General features: G+C 39.5%; 1 protein-coding gene across 2 annotated transcripts in view; it reads right to left on the reverse strand.

The window, feature by feature from the left end:
* osbpl9 (oxysterol binding protein-like 9) overlaps nt 1-13,329 on the reverse strand; it is a 30,679-nt gene extending 17,350 nt beyond the window's left edge. For both annotated transcript variants that reach the window (XM_062423495.1, XM_062423493.1), the window contains exons 1-4: nt 13,219-13,329; nt 10,831-10,881; nt 7,495-7,573; nt 817-893 (exon numbers count right to left, since the gene is read on the reverse strand). In XM_062423495.1, the coding sequence (XP_062279479.1) occupies nt 817-893; nt 7,495-7,573; nt 10,831-10,881; nt 13,219-13,329 (318 nt within the window). The remainder of the gene's footprint in view (nt 1-816; nt 894-7,494; nt 7,574-10,830; nt 10,882-13,218) is intronic.
* Between the last annotated feature and the right edge of the window lie 911 nt (nt 13,330-14,240).

Genomic DNA, 14,240 nt, shown 5'->3' on the forward strand with positions numbered 1-14,240 from the left:
AAAAGGAGGAATAGATAGTTAGGAAGAACTGCACGTATATGATGATGGGAGGAGAACAGGGAGGAAGGGTTTAGGGAGGAAGGTTGGCTCAAGAAACAACTGGAGGGCAGGAGGAGCAGGAAAGACAACTGGCCGAGACACTCGACACCCATAAAACACAGAAACACAAACAAAAGAAGACAAAAAAAACGAGCAGCAGATTAGCAGTAAAGCAAACAGGGAAACGGCCTTTCCATAAACCTTAACACCAAATCTCCTTTCCAGTCCAAACAAACCACACACTACCAAAACATCCTGCATTTATAATGAAATAAATATCACTGTTATGTCCATTAACGCTGACAAGACTCATCACAGACTCTCAACAAGATTTGTTGAGTCAAGCAAAATGAGAGAGCTGATAACAACACCTAAGATGCAAAGTCCCTTCAAAGTCATATAAGTGTATAATGTTGTACAGTATGCAAATCTGTGCATACTCTTCAATAAAAATAGAAGGTTTCATATCCAAGTAACAAATCAATCTAGATAGGAACCCTTTCCCCCATAAAGGGCATACACATTTGCACACTAGTCACAGTTGTTGACACCTATATAAATTTACTCTTCAGGTAGCACAAATAACAGCATGTTAGCTTAGGCAAATGGATGATGAACAGTAAAACTACAAACATTAGATGGTGACATAGAAATTTGCATAAACAGGCGAGCAAACATCAAGGGGCCCACAGCGAAACGATGTTTTCTTGCAACTATACTGGATGGATTAGACACACACATACACACTTATATACAATCAAGTGTTTGGCTACAGACCTGGAGTTGGAGGGTGTGACGGAGGATGGTTCCCTCTAAGGCGTGGATCCATTTTTCCCTCTCGTCTGCATCTCGGGCTGAGGGCAGAAGCACACAGACAAACCCAGTGAGCCATGTTTTACACGCAGACACCATCAGTAGCCATTACACTTGTGTTACATACTAATAATATCAAAACACAACCCTAAGATGAAATGAGTACTGGTGAGGAAGTGATTACCACTGTGTATTCATCCTCATAAGAAAACTTTGCTTTTCTTCCTAATTACAATATGACTATAACCATGAGCGTTGTTTGTACAGCAAATTTGATACATTTGAGAGCCAAATTATATGCTTTACAAACAAGTTAAATAACAAAAGATAAAAAAGAAGACGGTAAAGTAAAAATCATATAAAACAATAAATAGAAACAGATTTAAATCAGTATATAATAAATTCCTGAATGCAAATTAAATGAAGAAAGATGTGTAGAACTTTCCTAAAATGTTTACACGCCCTTAAATTTCCTTAAACCTGCAGAGCGGAACTTTTGTCTCCCCCCCTAGGGCCGTGAGAGTAATTACACAAATACTGTCAATGTCATCACCGCAGACCCGCTGAATTGGGGACAGTCGCAAACTGATCATTACGGGTTGATGTAAAATGACTCGCTACTGGTACGCCAGATCGGGAAAGGCACCACAGACATCAGATTTTAAAACTCCAGTATATTGCGAAATACAGTGACATTTGGTGCTTATAGACTTACCTGTGGGAACTTGTTTGGGAAGGGCTTAAATGTAACAGACAGACAGACAGTTTATTTATACGTCAAAATCCTGCAATCTAAATCTCTAAGTAAAGCAAGTTTGGGCTATTTCTAAGCATAAAAAGTTACACTTAGCAACTATTTAGCTGTGTTAAGGTAGCCTACTAAAAAAAAAATCAACTGGACTGCCTTGTTGGTTAGCATTCATTCAAATTTAAGAAAAGTATGAACTTAAATCAGAGAATCTAATTGTGAGTGTAGCTATATATGGCTGTGCCTAATTATAGTATCATTTTTTGGATAATTTAAATTAGGCAACATCTGACCAAATAAACAAAAACTAATACAGAGAGATCTGATTGAGCATTCACATTTTTGGTTGCTGAAAAAAGGACTTGAGTTTTGATAGTCATCCCTATGATAGTGAGAGATGACTCAATATAAAAAGATCTTTGTAAAAATCCTGAGTTCAAGCTCCTTCAGTGTGGCGCGGTAGCACTGTTTTTTCCAAATGGAGCCTTTGGGGTGGTGGTGTGAAATGGAGCAGGGCGAGGCTGCACCCTCAGAGCAAAGACAGAACAAACAGGCTGCCAGTGACATTAAACAGTGACCCCAAACAGGCCACAACACGTGCAACACACACGTTCACACTGCAAAAGGCACATGCAGAGTTTTTTTGGTGCCAGTGGCATACAATGATACAATACTGTGTCCTCTGCCAAGACACTGAAACCATTGAATTGGACTCCACTCGGTCAAGTTGGGGCATGTATAAAGGAGCAACATACTGTATATTAAGAAGTATACAGAGAAGTAAAAATGCATTACTTACTACTGCTACTTACTACTTAACTGTAAGCAACTCTAAAAGCTGTCGATAAGAACTTAACATAATATATACGCCACTGGATTAGCTGGCAAACTATATCCTGTCATTTTTCATTGAACAGGAAACAAGACAGTACAGCAGATGAATAGCTGTGCTAGTATAGAGCCTGAGCAGTTTTACAGCAGAAAAGCTTTTAAAAGACAAAAAGGTAGCTGAAGCTCAAGCCAATCCACTCAGACAGCGCCTCAATGGCCTGTCACTTTCCCCTCAGCCAAACAGACTCTCCAGAGGAAGAGATCACTGTGGTTAATGTTGTTTAGCTCTATTCATGGCCGAGGAGAAGTAGCACCAGGGCCATTTAACAAAAAACTAATGCTGTAATTGTATGAAATGTGTCACAAGTCCAATGTTTGTCCCAGTCTGTGGCTAACATGTACACTGTTTTGCCTGTCTGATGGTGTACTCGGCAAATCTGCAGCCTTTCCACCATTCAGTTAGCGAGTAGGCCAGTCACATGAGGAGACACACCGCAAGTCATGACAGAGGCTGTCATCTGATACCGGCCTTTTTTGGTAATCTGCGGAGTTACATATTCAACAACCAGCAAGTTATTTGTCATTTAAACATTTACTTGTGTTGATATAGAAAAGGGGAGCAGGACATGGCAACATTAGAGAAACTGAAAAAATATAATAAGATTAGGGTACAATTTACAACAATCTGAACAGTGAGTTACTAAGTGTGACTCAGAAGTTACTGACGTTGACTGACCGTTGCTGACTGATGTCAAAATGTGTTTATTTTGAATTATCAGAGTATCTAGAATATGTCCCTGTCATTAGTTTTTGCTTGTAGGAAATAGTACATGAAGAGTTTCCCCTGATTTCTGAGTTTATAGTGAAAATACTCTCTGTTCCTTTGCAAGGAAAAGGGTTTAAAAGGCTTGGTATGTGCCGTTTGCCAGCAATTATCAGATATAATAGTGTGACAGAAAGGTAAAAAGTCTAAAAGTCACCAAGTTATTTTTTTCCTCGGCACAAACCTGACATTACCAACACATTCTGGAGTTTTATTATGCAGTTTGAACTGTCTTAATGTGTAACAGTCTGACAGTCCAACCTTAACTCAGGTCTGTCATAATAGAGGAAGGTGTGCCGGTTAAATCCTTTTACTCTATGCTCTAATGCAGAGAGGCACAGCAAGGCCATTAGCAGAACAGGCACAAACAGGAACTTAAACCTCTCCCACCTTATGAAGAATTACTGTCAGACTTAGGTAAATATTAGATGAAGATCCACATGACAAGGCATGCAATGGCTAAAAACAAGATACTTTAAAATAAAGTAAAATAAAATAAGATACTGATCCCAGTTTATAATTGATATATATATATATATATATATATATATATATATATATATATATATATATACACACACACACATTCATGGTGCGCCAACAACAAAGCAGGATATTCATAAAGCCTATGTTCATCCTTCTGCCAAATTAAAAGACTGAATAAAAGTATCATGGCCTTCTTTCAAATTATCTTGACATCAACATGCCTGTTTTTTTTTTTTACCAGTTGGTTGTTTCTTTGTCAGGTTATTAACCACACAATCACCTTCTGCTATCTCCAACTTATATTTGACACACTTTACTGGTAACAAGTTAAGCAGTCTGTGTACATAAATTAAGCTACTTGAAGTTACAGTGGAAGAAATTCTGCACTTGCAGGAAAGGACATTTTGGCATGGTCACCTAGACTATATGCAGAAAGTGCCATCACACCCGAGAAAACAGAAAGACAATGGTGAAACATACATTATCCTGACAGGCAGACTAGTAGTAGTAGTAGTACCCCAAACCTATATATTGTCCTCCCCTCTCTGTGGTCAGGGTATCCATGACAAACATTTCCCTTTAAATGCTCAGCCTCTACCCATACTGCTGCCTGTTTTTTCTCCAAAAAGACTTGGTGAATTATTCATTCCTCCTCTCTGTACTTCCTCCTCCTGACATCTTCAGACAAGCAATGAATTTTTTCAGGACATGCTCCAATGGGAGGGTCTGATACTGTGGACTGCCATCACTCAATACTACCCAAAAAGTGCAAACATAATGCACCATTTCAGGATAAAAACAACCTCTGGTTGATACACAGTAGTAATATTGTTTTAATGGGAATATCAAATGTTCAATAGTTTGCTGATTTAATCTTTGATTTAGCAACATGTGTCCCTTAAAATGTGACCAGACAATGTCCTGAAAGTGGTGAAACATGGTGATCGAGGTGAGAAATTTGAAAAAGGGAAGAGAACAAACACAGCAGGCGGTATCAAGTTGAGGGAGGACCCTGAAGAGAGGAGATGAGGGAGAGCAGAGCACGGGGTGGTCTCTCATTTTGGACTGACACTGCGAGCAGGCTCGCTGGCTTGACAGAGAGGGAGGAGGAGAAGACAAGAGATTGATAGGTACTGTAGATAAGTGGAGGCAAGTGAGAGGAGACAGGGGAAAGAGGAAAAAGGGGAAGCTAAAGCGCTCTCAGGCAACTATGATGCACCGCCGGGGGAGAGGGGATGATGAATAATGGATGCTCCTCTAAATAGAAAGACAGTACAGAGCTGAACTCCAGGCGAGCACAGTGGCCGACTGCCTCAGAACTACATTTCAACCTGTGAGCTGGACTGTCCCGAAACATGATGTACAGTGTCTCAATCTGGAAAAGAATTATAATTATTTGCATTGCATGATGAAAAACACTTTGATAATGGGCTGTGTATCAGCAGATGTGTAATTGGACACTAAAACTTCAGTAAAAAGGCATCTATTTTTTTCTCTTGGCAGTGATGCTCAGAATCTATACCTTATCCATTCATCAACCAATACATAATGGTGTTGATAGAGAGGGAGAGATAAAGCATGAGGGAAGGAGACAGAGAGAGGGGGAGATATTCAGGCACTGCTGTAAATCCTGGGAGACTGCCTGCATAACATGTTCAGATCAGGATCATTTTACAGCAACAGAGAAATCTCCTCTGCCCAACATCCTGTGCACCACCTGATATTCAAGCTAACAGCTGATGGATCCAGAATCTCATGCTCGGCATGCATTTAGTGCCAATTTTTCTGCCCATTCCTCGAGCTGTGACACGTGAGACAGCACAGCAGCAGTATCTGAACGGCAGATGTGTCGGACGGTGACATTTCATTGTTTTCTCACAAACCAAAAGATGATCACTGGGTCGTGATTTGAGGCAAAGAATAAGTTTGTCCTGCGCAAAGACATAATTTATTACCACATGGTTGCTTTAGCTTATCTAACAAACAGTACAAGGAAATGTTTATGTTTAATATAATTTTTGCAAATCTAACATCTGGTAGTATTGCACCGTCATATTTAGTACAAGCATTGTTTCTTCTTTGTTGTCTGTGTTGCTTATTCATAAAAGCCATGTACCCTGGAAGAAATTAATTTCCCTCTTTGATTGCATTAACGAAAGTTTTTGAATAATGCTCTTAAATTTGGACTCATTAAATTAACCTATCATTTGCACACATTGATGTTCCCTCTCTGATAAAGAAGTCTCTGAGACTCAGGTAATTCAGATAATATCCACCAACAACTGAACATAAACAGTTGAATGAATGAACCTTTAACTAAGGCACAACAGACAGACGGAGGACACCGAAAGATCCAAAAGAAAAGACAATGACATTTGAGATTTTATGATAAACACATGTCTACGGAAAAACGTGCCTACAGTTATCAACGTCCTGAGGATGTCAGGATGTTCCAGTGAAAAACAAGCAGGCCTAAACACCAGCACTGGTATAAACAAACATCGTTTTCTAACTAACACACCTACAAACATTCGCCTGATCCATGACACAGCACACGCTCTTCTCTCCTTAATAATTCCTCTCAGCCGACAGCCACTTGACAGTTTACTTCAAGCTGCTCTGAACGGTCCTTGAACCTCAATAACAAACCCAATAACACCCAGGTGATACAGAATACACTGCTCCACCCTGATCGTACATCCTAGAAGAAAAACAAACAACGCCTCCTCTCAATCCTGTCCGGAACTGGCATGCATGCGGACCAAGAGACGTGCAGCGTTTTCTCCTTACCCTTCCGTTTGTAGAACCACAGCATACAGCTTCGGAAAACAGACATGGGAGAGGGCATGGAAGAGGTGAGAGGGCCGGGGGGCCCATGGACTGTGGCAGGTGACAGTGAAGGGGAGGTGCTGATGGTGAAGTGTGAGGGGGTTGGTGTTGGCAGTGGGGGGGTGGGGTGGGGTGGATACAAATGGACAGATGGAAGATGAAGGAAAAATGATGGAGGTTAGTTAAAGACCTGAGGTGATCGTAAAATAAAAGGGTGTCTGCAGTGTACTGGACTGGACAGCTTCCTGTCAAAAAGGAGGGAAGGGTTGGCACGACGGGAGGGGGGTGATGCTGTAGCTGGGAGCCAATCCTGTCCCTATCGAGTGACTGGTTGTTAGATAGCGAGTCGCGGCGGCAGCGGTGTAGCGAAGGGCGAACAGCGGCAGCAACCAGAAGAGACCTGAGCTCAGCTTCCAGCTCAGCAGTATTCCCCTATTATTCCCAGAGGCTCAACTGCAGAGACACACAAGCAGCAATCTTCCTCCTCAGCCACAGTCGGGAGGGCCGAGAAAAAAAAAGAAAAAGAAAAAAGCCTTACTTGCTTGTTCTGTTCCAGAGGAATCTGTCTAGCTTTCAGTGAAACAAATCTTGTTTATCTACAGAAATATGTGCCAGTCCAACTTCACAGAGCTAAAAAGACGTTCCACAGGAAGGGAGAAAAAGCTCCTATGCACACAGCACGCGTTGACATTGTGTAGATGTCTGTGAGCATGTGTTTCCTGGCATTAGAGCAGACCAATCCAAGTCTTTTTAAAAGGCGGGGAGGGAAAGAGTGAGTGAGTGAGAGATGGAATGACAGAGAGAGGGGGAGAGTAAAGGGACGGCAGGGATGGATGCAAAAGAGATCACAGAGAAAGGAAGCCAGAGGCAGAGAGTAGAGAGGCAGAGGCGTAAAGAGGACAAAATTAAAAGCGGAACATCTCACCTTGGAAATGGAAAGTCTTCTGGTCCACAGTGATGGTGAATGTGCTGTCGTCCTCGTCATCAATGCCGATCACAGCTCCCTGGCCAGAGAGAGAGAGAGAGAGAGGGAGAAAAAGCAGGCAGTCAGACAGCGGACACGTCATGCTCCACTTTCCATCTCTGTCTTCATGCCCTCCACATGTTCCTGCAGCCCTTAACTGTGTCTCTTTTGCCTATTACCTTTGGTCCAACTCAGCATCTCACTCTCTCCCCTTCGAAAGCTTCATCTCCTCTTGCCTTATCATCCCTTTCTTACAATAACTCAGTTTCTCTCACACACATCACACACACGAGCGCAGCCTTTTGGAACACGGGAAAGAAGAAGGGAGGGGAGGATAAGAGGGAGGAGGTGGGATTTGGGAGAAGGAAAGGAGAAAGGCAGGGAAGGGTGGAAAGAAAACAGACACCGGGGACCAGCAACAACAGCAGCCAACAGGAGAGAAAAAACTGCAGAGGGAACGGCCTACTGACTAGCTGGGACGTATGCTCCTAGCAACAGAAGCTGGGTGTGTGACTCAGAGCTGCCTAATACCAAAAACTTGAAATGAATAAAAAATAACATCTACAGAGGGTGGACAAAATAACAAAAACTCCTGTAAATACCTTACAATCCAACTTATTAGCAATGCAATACACACTACTTTTACAAAGTTTAAACTGTCTGTTACAGTTTAGATTATTGAAGGCGTGTAATCCAAACTCTGTGGTCATTTTAGAGGATTTAGTTTAGATTTTGTTGTTGTATTTGATTGGTTTATAATGTCAGTTTATAATGGACAATTCAAAGTATAGACTTACTTCATAAAACACTCAAAGGAATCTGGTATGTACTGTATCTTGTGATGCATCATATTAATGAGGCTCAACAAATTAATAACATGAGTTCAAACTGAGATATTCTTAGAATTACTCTTTTTTTCTGAACCTCTCAAGATATCTTACAGGAAAGCCCCAACTATCAGAAACACGTTGGCCTACAGTTGGCCTCAAGCTAAATGGAAAAATGAATGATTTAAAAGATGACAAATGCATGAACGGAACATAAAACATCCCCTAATAGATTTTACAAAGAGCCTGTCAAGTCAGTGTTGAGTGCCTCAATCATGTAAAAGACATGTTGGAGTCAGAGTTGGAAACAGAGAGCAGTGGCTTTAATCTGCTTTGCCAAATGAACACTTCTAAGGCAATTGGACCAAACAACCTGTCAGTATAACAGCAAAAATTCTGACACATATTTCTGTGAATCTTTCTGCAGGCTGTAGGCCTGTGTCAATACAAAGTTTTTGAGAGACTGGTGTATAATCAACTGGAGGCATATCTGCTCAAACATAAAATACTTTCTAAGTACCACTCTGGTTTCAGAACAGTTCACTCTACATACACATGCTTGATAAATCTCTTTGATTACATAAAAATGGAAAGCGAGAAAGGGCATTACACGGATATGGTCATGTTTGACTTACAGAAGACATTTGACGCAGTTGATCACAGGATTCTGTTAATGAAACTGAAATATGCAGGACTAAAAGACATAGCTGTGAACTGGTTTAAATGGCAAACAGGAAACATTTGTGTAAAGTGGTTTAGGCCCTGTCCACAGTTATGGTGGTCACAGGTGGTTTTAGTAATGCTGTCCTCTAGGATTCTTTTGTGTCATGATACTCTTTTGAGTTGTTGCGCTTTAAAATCCCTAATAGATCTTTAACAATTAAAAAACGCCATCATAACTATAAGTAATACGTTTTCCTTTAGGAACAAAAAATAACAGTTAAAAATGTATTATATTCCTTATAATTTGTTATTTTGGTCAAGTCAGCATCTAGACCTCAGAGGGCGTTTAAAGCAGTTTTTCAAAGAAGAAATGGACAAACTGCAGAGTGTCAATGTGCAAAGCAGACATATCCACACAAACTAGAGGCTCTGAAACAGCTGCAAAAGGAGCCTCTACTAAATGTTATTCTGTTAAATTATTAAATAAAACTGTATTATTTTGCGTTTTGTATTTGTAGTCAACTTATAGAGAGTGCTATCCAATGCAATTGAGAACATTTAGATGATATTTTGATACATTTTTCAGGCTCAATGGGGTATATCATCAAACGTTAGTGTCATATTGTTGTGCTCCTGACTGAAACCTGCGACACATGATTAAATTATACTGCATCCTCTTTTCATGTAGTTTCAGAAGATACTTCCTCCCTTCAGTGGAACATGAAAATACATTTTCAGGTATCTGGCAACACCCTCTACCCTGTTACAGGTGTGGTGGAATAAAATGTGGCATACACCACTGCTTCTGTTCACTCTCATGAGAAACATCACCTCTTTTATTTTATAATCAAGACTCTAAAGTCAGAGTAACTGTTAGGCATCTAAAAGTTAACGATGAGCTGTATAAAGTTAGGAATTAGGATACGGAAGAAAACAAAATACCATAAGAGTAAACAAGGCACCATAATGTGATTTACTTCAGAAAACAGCAGCAGAGACAAGACTTAAAGTATTGAACATGCGCTTTTGCTGTAGCTGTTGGACAAAGAAAACTGTTATAAACCTTCATTGCCCAAAAAAGTTGTTTTGTTTTATTACACACATACATTGTGCTGATAGGAGTTGTCATTGAGTCTTTTAATCAAAGTCACTAAACCACATATAGTAAATACACAGGACAGGTACATGCAAGCGTGCTCTGATTTTTTTTACCTACCTGCGGCAATACACTGGCTTTCTTTTTAACCTCAATAATAAGACAATACAGACGTTATTGTGCTTTAAAATTGGTCTACATCTGTCACTGCATCATTTATTTTCAATAAATGAGAGCTCATTCAGGCTCTCATTCAGGCTTTCAGGACTAAAGTAGACTCAGTCCCTTGAAAACCTTCTGCATTAGAAATCTTCCCTTCATCTCTTCATGAGAAAAACAAGATCAGATGTTTTAGTGCAACTGCTGCCATCTAGTGGATATTACTAAAGACTAAGGACACTGTAAGGACTTAACGCCTTATTAAGTGTAGCAATAGAGCTGTGAATATGGCTCGAGGGAACTACTGACATCTCCTGAATTAGGCCAACAGATTAGGCAATTAGTATATGAGATGAGAACTGCACAATAATGTAAAAAGACTGCACCGACAAAGCAAATCTTCAGAGAGTCATGCATAGATTGTGTGTACTGTGCATGGGATTACCATACATTTAGTATAAGAAAATTCTTCTAACCTCAGTCAAACATGTAGAGTATTCATTAAATTTATCGAAGACAACCATCAGGATATCTTCGACCCTGAGAACTTACCCTGAGTCGCACACAGCCTCTTCTGGATCCTCGCATCATCTTGTCCTTTGACTGCAAACCAGCAACAGAACAAATGAGGGATTAATACAGTCAGTAAACAATGGGCAGAGTAAGAATAATCAAAGCTTTGTTCAATTTGAATTTACACTTAAACTAGTGGTGGATGATGCAAGTTTTCATCGTTTTCTTTTCAGTAAGGAACATTTAAGACAAATCCTTATCATGTAGAGATTATAACACACCAACTGCAACAACCTGTACAATTTTGTAAAGTTATTTTAAATTATTTCAATAATTTGAACACTTAAAGATTTTATTTTTATAAAATCATTTAGCTTGGGCAGCGTGGTGGCATTTTACGTAACTAAATGCTTTCATTCACATGATGAGTACTGAATGAAGTACTCTATTGATATTGGTATCAGTTTAAGGGTATTGGTATTAGTACTGGTGTTGTAATCTTTTAAGCGATATCCAGCCCTTCGCAGAAGTGAAAAAAACAAAACAAAAAACATATAAAACAAAAAAAGTAACTAAAAAGGTGAACTAAAATCCCACATTACACTGGCCACAGGCAGAGCAGAGGACTGATGTGTGACTCAAGCCGCAACCTGGTGTGCTCTTTATCAGTGAGTCACTGAGTAAACTTAAGAGGACAAACAAACAAACAAAGAACTGATTGAAATGACTGCTTTGATTTTCTCTTACTGAAATGACTTCACTGAAAATTTTGAGATGTTTTGTTTGGCTGCATCTAACAGTGATTTTTGATCAATTAACCACAATTTAAAAAAAGGTTACAGATTAAAATGTTGTGGTCTGACTAACCAATTAATCTACAAATCATTTCATGTCTACATCAGACACAAGTTCAGCCCCTTTTTGTTTTGACATGGTATTAGGGCTGAAAAATATTATTTTAATCTAAAAAAAGTATACTGTGATCATTAATCCTGTTCATAGGTCTGTATTAAAAACTCCTCTTCAAATGTGCTTTCAATGTAAGTGATGGGGGGCGAAAATCCACAGTGTGTCCACACAGTCAACTTATGCAAAAATGTATTTAAAAGTTTATGTGACGCTTATAAGAGGCTTCAGCAGTCTGAGTTAGTCATATCAAGTAGATATCGGCCACATTTAAAGACTTTTTAGTATCAAATTCCCTCTTTGTGTTTCCTCAGACAGTGTTTCATTGTTGAGCTGGGGTAGAGTATAGTAACAAAAAGAGGGACTTTTGCACTAAAAAGACTGTAACATTGAAAGATGTTAACTTGATTAGACTAATTTGGATGGAGCTTCATATTAGCTTCAAATAAACTTTTAAATACATTTTTGCCCAGAAGGAGGTTTGTGGATTTTGCTCCCTATCACTTACATTGTACTTGCATTATAAAGGGATCTTCTAAAGTTCAGTATGACCAGGACAAATGATTACTACAAATTGTGAACCAGTCCTTTAAGCTTTCTGTCACAACTACAGACGGACTTCAGACTCACATTAACTTGTTGATATCAATGGAAAGGTGGAGCTTTGATCCATAGATCTTATCAGAGGTTTATTCTCACCTTTACCTGAGCACTTCATCTCATCCAACACACTGATTAAACTGTCTTGCAGCTACCTAAACAAAACCCTACCTCAATAAGCAGGGTGCAAAATAAACTTTTTTTGTCCACTGGCCAAATGGCTGTGAATGTTCAAATTTTACCAGACACTCAGATGGTTTTTTGATTATTTGGGTGGTGGGTGAAGCAAATTTACCAGTATATTTTACCAGCATGTGGCTGATGCTAACGTTGTGCCCTGTCAGTGAGGGCTCAGAATGGGGTCTGCTACAGGTGAAATAGTCCTTTAAAAAGAGAGCAACGGAAAACCACATACCAATACACACAATATATGACATATACAACTTTCTGAGAGCAGAGGAAAGCTCTTAGTAGTTTCGTCCATGATTATTACAGCTTGTTTCATCATCAGTAGCAATGACAGGTCGTGGTCTGGCTAAATATATTCATTACTAATCAACGTAGAGTAGATTCACTGCCGTGGTATTTGTCAAAAACTCAAACTAGCAGCCACCGTCTCCTCCTGCGGTTGTCTTGTTAGCTATTTGGTTCACAAACAAGCGAGTTTCTGAGTCTTACAAAACTACAATACACACATAATAGTGCCTCTCTCTGACTTAATACAGTCAGTTAGTCGCAATGAAGCTGCTGTTTGTTTCGGCTCTTAGCTTTGCTAGCCAGCAAAGATTAGACTCCCAACTCCGGACAAACACAAGGCCCCTTTTCCCCCAGTCAGGTTGAGAAAACCCGGCGACAACTTCCACCATCTGACCTCCTGAGCGGAGCACTTTGACGTTTACAGACCAACGGAGACAAACGTACCGTGTAGTAGGACAGCAGGCCGGCGTTGTAGTCCAAAACAAACCAGCGGTACTGCCAGCCTTTCATGACGTTAGTCCACTTGCTAAGCGGCCCCTCCATGATGGACGCCATCTTTACAACAGCTGCGGTCGGGGAGGAGTCGGATATGGTGCGGGACGGCGTCACGCTCGGGACGCTGCTGAGGAAGATGATGGTGGGGATGAAGAGGATGATGAAGATGATGCTCCATTTGGATTATTATACATCTCAATATATGAAACTGAGGTGTTTCATGATGAGTGTCTCTCTTATATTTAAGCCCTGAAACTCGTGAAAAACTGCATTGGAACTATTATAGAAGAATATGATTTAAAGAATAAGCCTTAGCCCTTTTTAATTTTACTCACTTTTAACTTTGTTTTATTTAATGTTATTTCATTTCCATATATAATTTGTTTATGCTTTGTCTGTATGAACCTGTTCCTTTATGGCAATGTAATGATCTTGGTGCCATGATGTCTTTATGATGTACAAATAAAAACTGTTAAATTAAACAAACAAACAAACAAACAAACAAACAAACAAACAAACAAAAACAAAAAACAAAAAAACAACCAACATTTCAATATTTTATCAAAGCTAGGTGAGGTGGATTAAAAATGTCCTTGTTTGTAATAGAGCCCGACTCATAGCCTAGTGGATTTTTGGGTTTTGAGGAGTAAAAAAAAAATCTGATATTGGCGATAATCTCATATGCAGAATATACACATAAACACTTTTTTTTTTTTTAGCAATAATTTTTCAAATGTGGTTAGAAACTTGTGACAAAGATATTTAATGGAGATATGATATTTTACAATTTAAGAATACACTTTATTGTATAGGCTAAAATGGCATCAGTGCACCGAAACAGTGACCACGAGTGGGAATTTAATAATTAAATAACAATAAATAAACAAAAAACACACACAGAAAGAGCAAAAAACAGGATATGAAACTTGAATCAAGGAAAAGCTGCCTATATAACACACACAGTCTATATA

The sequence above is a fragment of the Scomber scombrus genome, chromosome 8, assembly GCF_963691925.1.
Source record: "Scomber scombrus chromosome 8, fScoSco1.1, whole genome shotgun sequence".
Lineage (NCBI taxonomy): Eukaryota > Metazoa > Chordata > Actinopteri > Scombriformes > Scombridae > Scomber > Scomber scombrus.